The following is a 13,264-nucleotide window of genomic DNA, read 5'->3' as shown; positions in this document are numbered from 1 at the left end:
AAATTACAGTAGACTATTAACAATAAGTGTTTTTACTCACGAATTGAGCTGTCCATGCGAACGTATTCATTATGCAGTGTATATTATACTGTCTACAGCACATTAGCGTACACTATAGAGAATGAAGTTAAATTGAAAAATAAACATAATATCTTATAGATATTTAAACACATTTTTGAAAATGGTGGCCGTTCATTTCGATACAGGCTTCAGTTCTAATGTGCATATTATCGCACTATAGACTATTATAGACTACGTAATTCCAATTACCAGGTTCGTACTTCGTATCAGTAACTCATGTTGAAATAATTCTGTACCTACTCTATAAAAGTGACCTTACGTACTGTAAATTCAATCTTCACTTCTGCCCGATCCGAAAAGATAAAATTACTCAGACGTGCTATCTACTGTCCGTCCAAGTGGTTACGTCGCAGCGTCGTAAAAAGGGAGGAAATCACTTGACAGTTAATTACTTAACGAGGCCCTTTTATTTAAGTTATTTTAAACAATTGTATGGGTATAATATTACGTAGACGTCCAATTCCTAACAAATTAATGTTCCCAGAAAAGAGGTAAGACAGCCCAGCCACTAGCATTTACAGAGAGGCGAATAGAAGCAGGTGGGGGAAACCGGGATGCGACGCAGGCAAATGGAAAATGATGCAATATTGAAAGCTCTTCCGTCACTGGAAAACGCGAACATTTTTTGGAACGTACTGTTTACTATGGGCATAAGGCTACTATGACTGTATATGCGGTCTTGGATCTGTGTGGAGGACGGTTAAACTTCATTAGTAGAAGGGGTGGGAGTGAAGTACATTCAAAAACTCAGGTACAATAAAAATTGAAGTAAAAATAAAATGATGTCCCTGTAGTTTCAGAACCGTATTGTCGAAGAGAGGAAAAGGAGTGCAGGTAAAGTAGCCACCTCTGGCGGCGAAAGTGGGTACTCTATCCGTTTTCGCGCCGTAACGAATGAATGTCTACAGCAGCCATTTTCATACTCCATGTTTAGATGTTTGTGTAAACAATCACAGCTTAGTAAACATACTACGCAATACGTACAACATCTGCAACAAAAATTAAATAACACGACAATATAATGTATAAAAATACACTTACCTTACATCTGAAGACGTCAAAACACTTAATTCCTTTTAATTTCCAGTCTTCCACGAACAGCACGTTGCACAGAGACACGTTCTAACAGCCAGGAACTAGTTCAAACAGTTTCCGAGAGAGTTCAGTATTTTACAAGCAAAAAATAAGCAGTGCCCACTTTATCCTCCCTAACCACTTCATCCATCTCTTCCCTAATTCGAAGTGAATCCGATGCCTAACGCCGAATGTTAGCAGCAATTCTGCTTCAATTGGTTGAGGGAAAAAGTAGAATTTGAACCGGAGTCCGCTCGATCACGGTCAAACACGCTAACAGTTACTCTATAAGCAGTGTTGCCAACCAAAAACAAGAAATCCCCCTGTATCATATTAAAAATCCCCCTAAAATTCAGAGAAACACCCTTTTTTTTTAATTTGTACTTGGAAAAATGCAACATTAAAAAGTAGCAAATGTGATTACATATAATTTATACAAAATTGAATAGAAAAAATTTTCATATTCATGCACATTGACCTGCAATAGAAGAGAATAATCTCAGTAGAATCCCCTATGTCCTTGCACGGGAAGACGATTTCTTGAGAATTTGATTTTTTTAAGTGTTCGGGTTTGTATTAGTTGCACACTGTTTTCAAATATGACATTCAAGGAAAAAAGGAAGATACGTTCAAAAATATTCAAACCTCTGGGAGTCAAATCCATTGTTGAAAGGTAAGTTAATATTTCGTATCGACTTATGTTACAGAGTTGATATTTATACATGGTAGTTTATTTAATTTCTAATGTGCAAGGATGTTAAATTAGGCTCTTCAAATAAGATATTTACCGCATTTCAACGGTATATATTCTTAAAATTGAAGACATTATTACAAAAACAGCCCTAGTCATTTTAATTAAATTGAGTTAGGGACACATTTGCTACTATTTCAAAGTGTTTATAGACTGCAAAAATGACTCATGTCAGGTGCAACAACCACAAGGATAAACACCAGTTGTACGGAAACAGCTGACATGTGTTGTCCTATTTATTTTTATTGTTCTCCTGAAAAATAACAATTTTGACAATGGTTGTTTTTGTAATAATGTCTTCAATTGCTTTATAAATAAACTGATAGGCTTAAAAATAGTGAAATAAAAACATTGATTATTTTAAATTAATTATTTTAATTTCTTTGGATTTCTGATAATTCATCTTCGCATTACGAACTGATTGGCACCTTATCCATCGGGACAACAACGTGTTGCATTTTGCAAGTAATTCCACAGTACACTGAAAGTCCGTAACGCTTGCACCTTTCTGAGTACCGACTTAATGCGGGCAAGTTTTAGTTTCAAACTGAAAATGTTATTCTTAGCTCACGTGACTGGCAATTATTACGTATAATATTTTAATATAATATAACATGAAACCTAATTAAGAAAACAAAGATATAGAATATAAAAGAAATGAAAATCAGTTGTATCCAGTGGCGGCTGATTGGCTGAGGCAAGTGAGGCCGGGCCTCAGTCATTTTGCTTCCTTCAATTCAAAATTTCAGTATTTTTTAGTCGTATATAACATAGGCTATTATATTAGTTATTTCAATGAAGCGTATAGAGTTGTAAAAGTAGAAAACTTTGTGATGTATATAGACCTTTCTTGCAGTAAAATTTGTTCCTGAGGCCAGGACCACTTGTGCCGGGTCTGGCTCCGCATTTCGCATGTTTCCACGGGTTTTAAGGTTGCATTAGGAAAGCTGAAACTGAGGCACATTTCTTGTGGCCTTGTGGCCTAGCAGGTAGGCCTATTCCCCCACCCATCAGCCTCCACTTCTCCCATTCACAACCCGGTCTTTTGTCAATACCGGTCTCAAGCATCAGTGAATCGTCATGTGGTCCACTGTGGTTATGTGTTTCGGGAGAATAGAAATCGAAAGAAATGCGAGAAATAATGATGATAATTGTAATAAATTCATTGTTAGAGTATCGTTATCGATAGGAAATAATATTGAAAAAATGAAAGTTTTAAATTTAGGCAGATCTACGCCATCACTGACAATTTTTCAGAAATAAAATCTTAAAACGCGAGCTTTCAATGCATCCTGGTGTAAGTAACATAAATGGGTCTTCGGTAATGTGGTGCGAAATAAACTTTGCTGTTGGTCGTGCTTGTTGCTGTAAAAAAACAAAACAAAAACAAACAAACAAAAGAGAGAGAACGGTGTGTCTACTGAAACTTCAGCGATCTGAAAAATATTTCCAGGGGAATTTCAACACATGCTTCTTCACTTGAGCACAATATTCGTTGCTTTATAAAAATTAAATAGTTAAGCCTACTAAAATCAACTCTCAGCATAGAAACTTATTTGAAGATTGACATGTTATTATTTTTCTTTAACAATAATAATAGGCATATGACTCGGTTAAGAGGGAAGTATTATGATATTCTTACTGAATTTGGTATTCCCAAGAAACTAGTTCGATTAATTAAAATGTGTCTCAGTGAAACATTCAGCAGAGTCCGTATAGGCCAGTTTCTATCTGATGCTTTTCCAATTCACTGCGGGCTAAAGCAGGGAGTAGCACTATCACCTTTACTTTTTAACTTCGCGTTAGAATATGCCATTAGGAAAGTTCAGGATAACAGGCAGGGTTTGGAATTGAACGGGTTACATCAGCTTCTTGTCTATGCGGATGACGTGAATATGTTAGGAGGAAATCCACAAACGATTAGGGAAAACACGGAAATTTTACTTGAAGCAAGTAAAGCGATAGGTTTGGAAGTAAATCCCGAAAAGACAAAGTACATGATTATGTCTCGTGATCAGAATATTGTACGAAATGGAAATATAAAAATTGGACATTTATCCTTCGGACAGGTGTAAAAATTCAAATATCTTGGAGCAACAGTAACAAATATAAATGACACTCGGGAGGAAATTAAACGCAGAATAAATATGGGAAATGCGTGTTATTATTCGGTAGAGAAGCTCTTATCATCCAGTCTGCTGTCCAAAAATCTGAAAGCTAGAATTTATAAAACAGTTGTATTACCGGTTCTTCTGTATGGTTGTGAAACTTGGACTCTCACTCTGAGAGAGGAACATAGGTTAAGGGTGTTTGAGAATGGAGAAAGTTACACAACACAGAACTGCACGCATTGTATTCTTCACCTGACATAATTAGGAACATTAAATCCAGACGTTTGAGATGGGCAGGGCATGTAGCACGTATGGGCGAATCCAGAAATGCATATAGAGTGTTAATTGGGAGACCGAAGGGAAAAAGATCTTTAGGGAGGCCGAGACGTAGATGGGAGGATAATATTAAAATGGATTTGAGGGAGGTGGGATATGATGATAGAGACTGGATTAATCTTGCACAGGATAGGGACCGATGGCGGGCTTATGTGAGGGCGGCAATGAACCTTCGGGTTCTTTAAAAGCCATTTGTAAGTAAGTAAGTAATAATAATAATAATAATAATAATAATAATAATAATAATAATAATAATAATAATAATAATAATAATAATAATCTAAGACCCTAATAATGTCAATCATAATAAAGTATCATCAAAATAAACATTTTGTATGGAAGGTAGCCTGCTTAAAGTAGTTACTAAACGACATTTCATAGCCTACAAGTTGAGAGGATGCGAAGGCATTTCTTTCCCCTTCTACTTGCCCTGAGTCCGTAAGGAACAGACCGGTAGCTGTTACCTCTTATACCTGCACCCCCCCCCCAAGTTGTACACACAAGAAAATAAAATATTAAATAAAGTACATAAGTGGATATAAACTACAGTGACACAGATGTTTCACAATTACATGTTAGAGTATATTTTAGTGTCGTTCTTACAATATTTTCGACTGATAATTAATTAAATTAAGGAATGTTAGTTTATATTATGAAGTCGGGGGGGGGGGGGAGCGACACAGTGCAGAGTGTCCCGTTGTGTATGCTTAGAGTAGCAACTAGCGGTGGATAAAACACTTATCTTCTGCTGTCAGTAGCTTTTTAATGTGCCAGTTGATATAAACAACAATAAAATGAAATACAAACGCTTAGTATAGACTCTCGAAATATAGATTACCGATAACCATTTTCAATAGTAAGAATTTTCATTATGTTCAAAATCAATTAGTCGAACATTAGTGAGATGGACAATAGCATCTTCCCCTCCACTGATGGTGAAGAGTGTGAGTAGAGGGGAAGGCCTATCAACCAAACTGAAATGGGGATTAGTGTTAAGATTTGCTGCTTGTCATGAAATTGAACTTGCCCTGTTTTGTGGATTGGTCAGGATACTTTTTCAATACCTATTATTTTCTTGATATGTGTAAACTGACATTAAGCAATGATTGCAAGTAAGACTACTTTTCAAGAAAAATGTTTATTTATGTAATTTAATGTTCATAATCAGAAAATTTGTAACAATTAAACTTTTATTAGTAACTGGATTTCCACATGTCGTTATACAGAATATACAGTAATATTAATTTTCTATGTCATATCCTAACTTGACATTTTCATGAAATATTAATTCAAACCTTCATATTTCCAGAAATATTCATTGAAATTATGACAAAATAAGCATAAAAAATTGAGGTAAAATATTTACCACAAAATTATATCTCTATTAATTGAAGACCTCCCCACAATTGGGATGTAATCAACAAAACTGTATTTCATTTTTAGGAGGAAAGGAAAATAATTTCAGGGGAATATTTCATTAGGCCTGTATTTATTATCACCACTATTAGACTAAACAAGGATACAAGTTTATTCAGCCATAGAATGCAACCATTCATTGTTATAAATAAATACTTTAATAGTACATTATGCAACCAGTAATGGTAGTAATTAAGATGCGAGTATGTTTGTTTACGAAACGAGCGCAAGCAAGTTTCATAATTTTCATACGAGCGTCTTAATTACCATTATAGGCAAGTTTCATACGAATTTTTATGCTCGACCATATTTCTAACTTGAAATAATTCATAAGTAGTGAGGAGCGGAACTGACCTTCTAAATTGTGACATGTGCGCAGACGCGAAAGTGTTGATTTTTTCCGAGGAACGAATGTCATTGACCTTAATATAATCTAGAGAATAACATTAACATTAATCTTGATATAACCTGGAAATTGATTTAGAATTGAAAAACGAGATGACAAATTGAATTTATTTGAATATTATTTACAATTAACGCTAATTATTATAGTAACAGAACATAACCTTCTGCGACAGTATTGGATTTCCAGCCTCCGTGACATTTCGCTAGTTGTCTTTCGATTGCTTATTCGAGAATAATCGATACTTGCAGTGTTATAATGCTACAATGGTGATTTCTCAATGGCTGAACACCTGGACTTTAATGAATAGCTGTACTTTAATGAGGTGCATTAAAGGGCTACTACCAGGTGTATAATTACTACATTTCGGCATGGTCGAGCATAAAATTACTTTTTTCACTTAGGCTACATCACATGTTTCAAGAATCTGATGTTACATCCTCCTTACTGGAAAGTCTTCAATTGCAAATAAATGCATTAAAATGCTAAGTACTAAGGACTCCATTTGATAAGTTTTGAATAAAATTAAGGCCCAGCCATCTTGGTCACTGTACTTACCAGTTTATGCACCTACGGTGCCAAAGATTGGTCTGGAGTTGTCCCACGTTTCCTCTCCAACTGCCATCCAGTTATGCAGTTTGTTGTGGACATCAAGAATCGCCTTATCTTCTAGGTGACTCGCCCAAGAGAATTTATCATCCATTCCAAAACTGTTCCCGAATGCCTGAAGAAAGACAGATGACAATGATATGCTTCTGTATACTTACTGACTTTTAAGGAACCCGGAGGTTCATTGCCGCCCTCACATAAGCCTGCCAACGGTCCCTATCCTGAGCAAGATTAATCCAGTCTCTACCATCATATCTCACCTCCCTCAAATCCATTTTAATATTATCTTCCTATCTACGTCTCGGCCTCCCCAATGGTCTTTTTCCTGCCAGGCTCCCAACTAATACTTTATATGCATTTCTGGATTACCCCATACGTGCTACATTCCCTGCCCATCTCAAACGTCTGGATTTAATGTTCCTAATTATGTCAGGTGAAGAATACAATGCGGCAGCTCTGCGTTGTGTAACTTTCTCCATTCTCCTGTAACTTCATCCCTCTTAGCCCCAAATATTTTCCTAAGAACCTTATTCTCAAACACCCTTAATCTCTGTTCCTCTCTCAAAGTGACAACAGACAACCATACAGAACAACCGGTAATATAACTGTTTTATAAATTCTAGCTTTCAGATTTTTTGACAGCAGACTAGATGACAAAAGATTCTCAACCGAATAATAACACGCATTTCCCATATTTATTCTCTATAAAATTGGTAATACAGCAGCAAGATATGGAATCTGCAGACAGTAGGTCATGCATTACAGCTTCAAGAATGTAATCCTCAATATTTTAAGTTCTTTTGTTGCTGTCTAATGCCAGACTGCTTGGATTTTAACCATCAGACTTCTGGCTTTCTAGTACCAGCTAACTTGGCCAAAGTTGGTGCTTGCAGATAATTAGGGGTGCTATTCATAGACAATTCGCTAGCCCGCACTACGAGCATGCTAAACTAGCCCCGGCTATCGACTGGTTACTTGTACGGGATTCATATCATATCATATCGCTAACACTGGTTTATGAATACTAAAAACGTTAGTTCGTTGATTATCCACCGGATGCCAGCGCTAAGAATGTCTATAAATACGACCCTAGTGCTTTACATTCCATAAAGTGTCATTAATGATGGAGTATTTTTCGTTGCTAACACTACATCGTTTGGAGTCATATACATTTCATTTGTGGACATGGGCTGTAAGCCACTTATGGCCAGTGTTCAGAACACACATGGTGATGGGTAATTTGCTAAGCAGATGCCAGAAATGTGTGGAAAATGGAGGCAGGCAGTTCCAGCATTTCCTTGCGTGACATGAGTGAATATATAACTTTTGAAGTGTATTTCAATTTATTACACAGTGACTCTAGCATAACAAGTAATCCCAAAACCGCAGACTCATATATTGCCCGGTGGGAAGCGATAGCTTATTGGCCGGCACAATCCCTGTTGCAGCTCTTACTTACTTACTGGCTTTTAAGGAACCCGGAGGTTCATTGCCGCCCTCACATAAGCCCGCCATTGGTCCCTATCCTGAGCAAGATTAATCCATTCTCTATCATCATATCCCACCTCCCTCAAATCCATTTTAATATTATCTTCCCATCTACGTCTGGGCCTCCCTAAAGATCTTTTTCCCTCCGGCCTCCCAACTAACACTCTATATGCATTTCTGCATTCGCCGATACGTGCTAAGTGCCCTGCCCATCTCAAACGTCTGGATTTAATGTTCCTAATTATGTCAGATGAAGAATACAATGCGTGCAGTTCTGTGTTGTGTAACTTTCTCCATTCCCCTGTAACTTCATCCCTCTTAGCCCCAAATATTTTCCTAATCACCTTATTCTCAAACACCCCTAACCTATGTTCCTCTCTCAGAGTGAGAGTTCAAGTTCACAACCATACAGAACAACCGGTAATATAACTGTTTTATAAATTCTAACTTTCAGATTTTTCGACAGCAGACTGGATGATAAAAGCTTCTCAATCGAATAATAACAGGCATTTCCCATATTTTTCTGTGTTTAATTTCCTCCAGAGTATCATTTATATGTTGTTGTTGTTGTTCTTATCTAATTCTGGGCTTTGACAACGAAGCCATTAGCGTTCTTGCTCTCCAATATTTCTCTGTGGTGGATCCATCAGGTAGAACTTCACAGGTTTGTAGATGATCTTCAGTCATTTCTTCTTTGTTGCATAGAGGGCAATTTGGATTTGTGTAAATTCCTATTTTATTCAAGTGTTTGGCCAAATAATCGTGTTCTGTAAGCAGTCTGAATTTTGCTACTGCAGATTTACGTGGGATTTCTGGAATAATTTCTGTTTTTTTTTTTATTAAAATGCTCCACTTTTTATCTTTGGCTTTTGTACATAGTGCTTGGTGTTTGCTTGATTTCATATTTATTTTTAATTAGTCTTTTGATGGATGTAAAAGGTAGGCTTGTATTTGTATTCTAAATTAAATTGGAACCTTTTTGGCATTATTTCATTTATATTTGTCTGTTGCAGCTCTGGTCAGATGATTATTGGCTAACCCAGAATCAGCAGGAAACTACTAGTTTGTAGACATAAAAGTATGTTAGGGGAGAGTCGGGTAGTATCGGACATCAGGTAATATCGGACAGTGAGTTTCTTTCATCTACCACACGATGATAGTACCTGATTGACATGGTTACGTTTCTGTGATGTCGCATAGAGAAACGTAACCATGTCATTCAGGTACTACCATATGATGGTAGATGAAAGAAACGCACTGTCCGATACTACCCGACTCTCCCCGACATATGCCCTATTTTTTCTACAATTGTATCTTTTGTCATTTCTGAGAAAAGTCCACCCAAAATTGAGGAGTTTAAATTGCAAGATATGGAAACTTTGACACCATTTTTCTGGACTTTTTATTTTTTGTGACATTGGTACACTTGTCTCAGAAAATATTGTACCAATAAGGCTGAAGTTAATATACCAAATGCAATGTAATGGCATTTTACACAGAGGTTAAAAAAATTAAGTTTATTTCTATCTTCAGCAAAAATAAAAAATAATTTGCAGTCATTCTTAATGCAAAAAAATGTTACCAATGATTTTTTTGCCAACCCCTCAGTTGAATTTTAAATTTATTTAACCGGTTTTATACGTAAAGATATGTTACATATGCCCTATTTTTTCTACAATTGTATCTTTTATAACGTCTGAGAAAAGTGTATCCAAAATTGAGGAATTTAAATTGCAAGATATGGAACATTTGACACCATTTTTCTGGAATTTTTATTTTTTGTGACATTGGTACACTTTTCTCAGAAAATATTGTACATAGAAGGCTGAAGTTAATATACTATATCAATGTAATGGCATTTTACACAGAGGTTAAAAAATTAAGTTTATTTCTGTCTTCAGTAAAAATAAAAAATAATTTTCAGTCATTCTCAATGCAAAAAATGTTACCGATGATTATTTTGCCAACCCCTCAGTTGAATTTTAAATTTATTTAACCGGTTGTGTACATAAAGATACGTTACATATGCCCTATTTTTTTCTACTTTTTATCTTTTATAACTTCTGAGAAAATTCTACCCAAATTTGAGACATTTAACGTCGTAAGATATGGAAGTACAGACTCCCTTAAAATTACGGCCAAACCGTCAACAAACCAATAAAGAACAGTTTATTGGTAGGCCTATTTGCTCTAAAAAATCTCCCAACATTACCTCTCCAACGCCTCACATTTTCCTGGGATAATATACATACAAAATTCAACTAAAATTGTCACTTTCCTCAAACCCATCCACAAAAGACCACAATGATTTTAGACTTCTATGTTTAAGCCATTGTCTTGACTAATCTCTCAGAAGAACCCGTTTAGTCACCTTCCAGCCCGTAAGTACAGGGTGCGTTTTATCACTTCAGTTGGACTATTAAGCAGCGAATTAATAAGGTCAAGAAACACGTCATAATACCTGTTTTCAACAAAGAAGCTTCTACAGTAGCCACATATCACCCGACTGATAAAGCTTAAATATGTCAGGGTTTGAATAAATACTCGTACCTATTTGAGTGTTTTCCCACAGGTGATAGTAATGATAATTTTGTAAAGAAATATATTAGTGTGAAGATAAAAACCTATCGACAATGTCTGGCCTACAACGCAGTAACCTCATCGCAAAATAATTTTAGATTAATACAAACTACAGTACAGTTCATGTCGGCAAGAAGTTCTTTTGAATATCTACAGCACAAGAGTAAGCAACACCATGTCTGGTATGAAAATTTCATTTCCGAATCTGAAAACATTAAATTAACTTGTGAAATCATTTCCACTTATTGTCTAGAACATCAAACTTCTTTTTAATAACAGAAATTAGGCCTAAATGAAATTAACTCTGGAGAAACGTTTCGCTACTGTTATTTTTTTTTCATTTAATTTTTTCATTTTCATTCATTTATTTTATTCCATAGATCTTACATGAGCAATGAAGCTTTAAGATGTGGAACAAGTAAAAATTTTACAATATTACAATTACAATTTTTACAAATTTTTACAGTTTTACAATTTAGTAATTTTCTACAATTTTTACAATTTTGTGCAATTTTTTACAATATTTTGGCGAAATGTAGTGAGATGAGGTGAGGTCCGAGGATTCGCCAATAGGTCTTAGAAAGAGGTAGCCTATACGTTATTAGGCCCTACCGGGTCCTTATTTTTTTACCCTTACTTATCTGATAAGTTATCTGTTAGGGGAAAGACATAAGCTACTTTATCTCGAGTTAATTATTTTAAGCTGGTTTACTGTAATACTACTTTCTAGTTAATGGGAGAAGACAGAGAAATATGGTGAATAAGCATTAAATTTTCAATAGTCTTGGATATGTTACAAATATATTAAGTTATATAAAATTTAATACTCATTCATAGCTTTTCACCTGCTGTGATACCATTTTTAAAGGCAAGCTGCATAGGACATTTAAATCACATTGTAATTTCCGGCAGCTTTATTTTATTATTATTTCTTTTTTACTTTAAAATAGCTCTCCTTAGTATGTGAAAAATACATTGCGCTACATAAAATTTAATGCACACATATGGTCTTGTCACCTGATATGAAGTCATTTTTAAAACTCTGCTGCACAGAAATTTTATGACACTAAATTTTGATCCCAATTTCCCGTAAGTTTAACATTTTTTTGCTTTATTCTTTTACAAAAATTATATCTTCGTAATAAATACGTGTGTGATATTCACACATTTTGTTACGCTATTAGGAAAATTTTGTTTGGAATATAGGCCTATATCTGTTATTCTCTTGCGTGTAAGAAATATGCTCCCATATTTCTACAAAAGTGCCTCTGAACTTAATTCTTAAAATTTAATTGTTTATCTTAAAATTTTGAAGGTCAATATCAAAATTGTGCTCCGGATATTTTAAAGGGAATAATTTTAGGAGTAAAATGGCATAGAAATTTTGAATTTATCTTTGAAAATGGCTGAGATATATGAATTTTAGTGAATTACTGTACGAGCTATTATCGTATTTTTTTATTTTGGTTCATTTTTTTTTTTTCAAAAAGTTATCTCGTTGTTGGAACAATGGTATTTCAGAATACAAAAAATGAAACTTATGCATCAAATTAGAGAAAACATTTCAAATTTTCCTTTCTCCTCCCCTTAAACGATCTAATTACTGTAATATACTCGTATATAATTTTGAATATAATTTACTGCATTCATATTATGAGCAATTGCAAGAGCATGGAGAGGGTTGGCCGCTCGGCAGACACAAGGTGCAATCAATATATTTCCGAACTGCACTTGTATTTATTGTATACTGTTAAACATACAAGCACGTGTCACTGAAGATCATTGCTTCCATGCCTGTTGAGTCAGTCTACCAAACAGCGTCAGATTGTCTTTAAGAATTGGGCTTCTACACGTGATTTTGCGCAAACATGTCAAGGACTTAGTACGATTTTTCCTGGAATCTCTCCGTATGCGCCTTATGGCTAGTCTTCTTCTCTGCCTTTCAAGTGATGCATTTATTACAGATTACAGGCGTTTCACTGGTTCCAGATAACTTCTCCGTTTCCTATGTCCTGTGTGTTGCCTACATTCAGGGCAGTCCGGAAACTTACTGATTGCCCTTTGTATCAAGATTGAAGATAGAAATACGAAGGCGAATGCCAATGCCCAAAGAAGTAAGGTTCAACGAAGAATGTGAACGACGAAGACCAGTTGCATAGCTTAATATCCTACGAACAATAAGTTACCCATGATCGCTCCCTTTCTCCCATCTGCGTACTAATTCAAATGTTGACCTTGTGCATTTACTTTTGAGCCATTATGAAAATATCTATTTACAGGTGCCAGAGTGTCACTCTTGATGTTGATCTTAGCGAGTCTCCATGGAGATTTGGAAGCTGCAGACGATACATCATGTTATATTGGAGCTCCACCCATCGAAAACTTCAGTCTTTCTGTAGTACGTACAAAGCTAGA

The 13,264-nt window shown here is 35.4% G+C and overlaps 1 protein-coding gene across 2 annotated transcripts in view; it reads left to right on the top strand.

Annotated features, from left to right (window-relative positions):
* The first annotated feature begins 10,880 nt into the window (after window positions 1-10,880).
* The window catches only part of LOC138716286 (uncharacterized), a 30,679-nt gene continuing 28,295 nt past the window's right edge, over window positions 10,881-13,264 (top strand). Inside the window, exons 1-2 of one of the 2 annotated variants that reach the window (XM_069849211.1) lie at window positions 10,881-11,031; window positions 13,129-13,247. In XM_069849211.1, coding sequence (XP_069705312.1) covers window positions 11,025-11,031; window positions 13,129-13,247 — 126 coding nt within the window. In that variant the 5' untranslated portion in view covers window positions 10,881-11,024. The remainder of the gene's footprint in view (window positions 11,032-13,128; window positions 13,248-13,264) is intronic. The other variant, XM_069849200.1, reaches the window with a different exon arrangement.

This window comes from Periplaneta americana, chromosome 2 (genome assembly GCF_040183065.1).
Source record: "Periplaneta americana isolate PAMFEO1 chromosome 2, P.americana_PAMFEO1_priV1, whole genome shotgun sequence".
NCBI classification, from domain to species: Eukaryota; Metazoa; Arthropoda; class Insecta; order Blattodea; family Blattidae; genus Periplaneta; species Periplaneta americana.
This window is presented reverse-complemented; position numbering and strand designations above follow the sequence as displayed.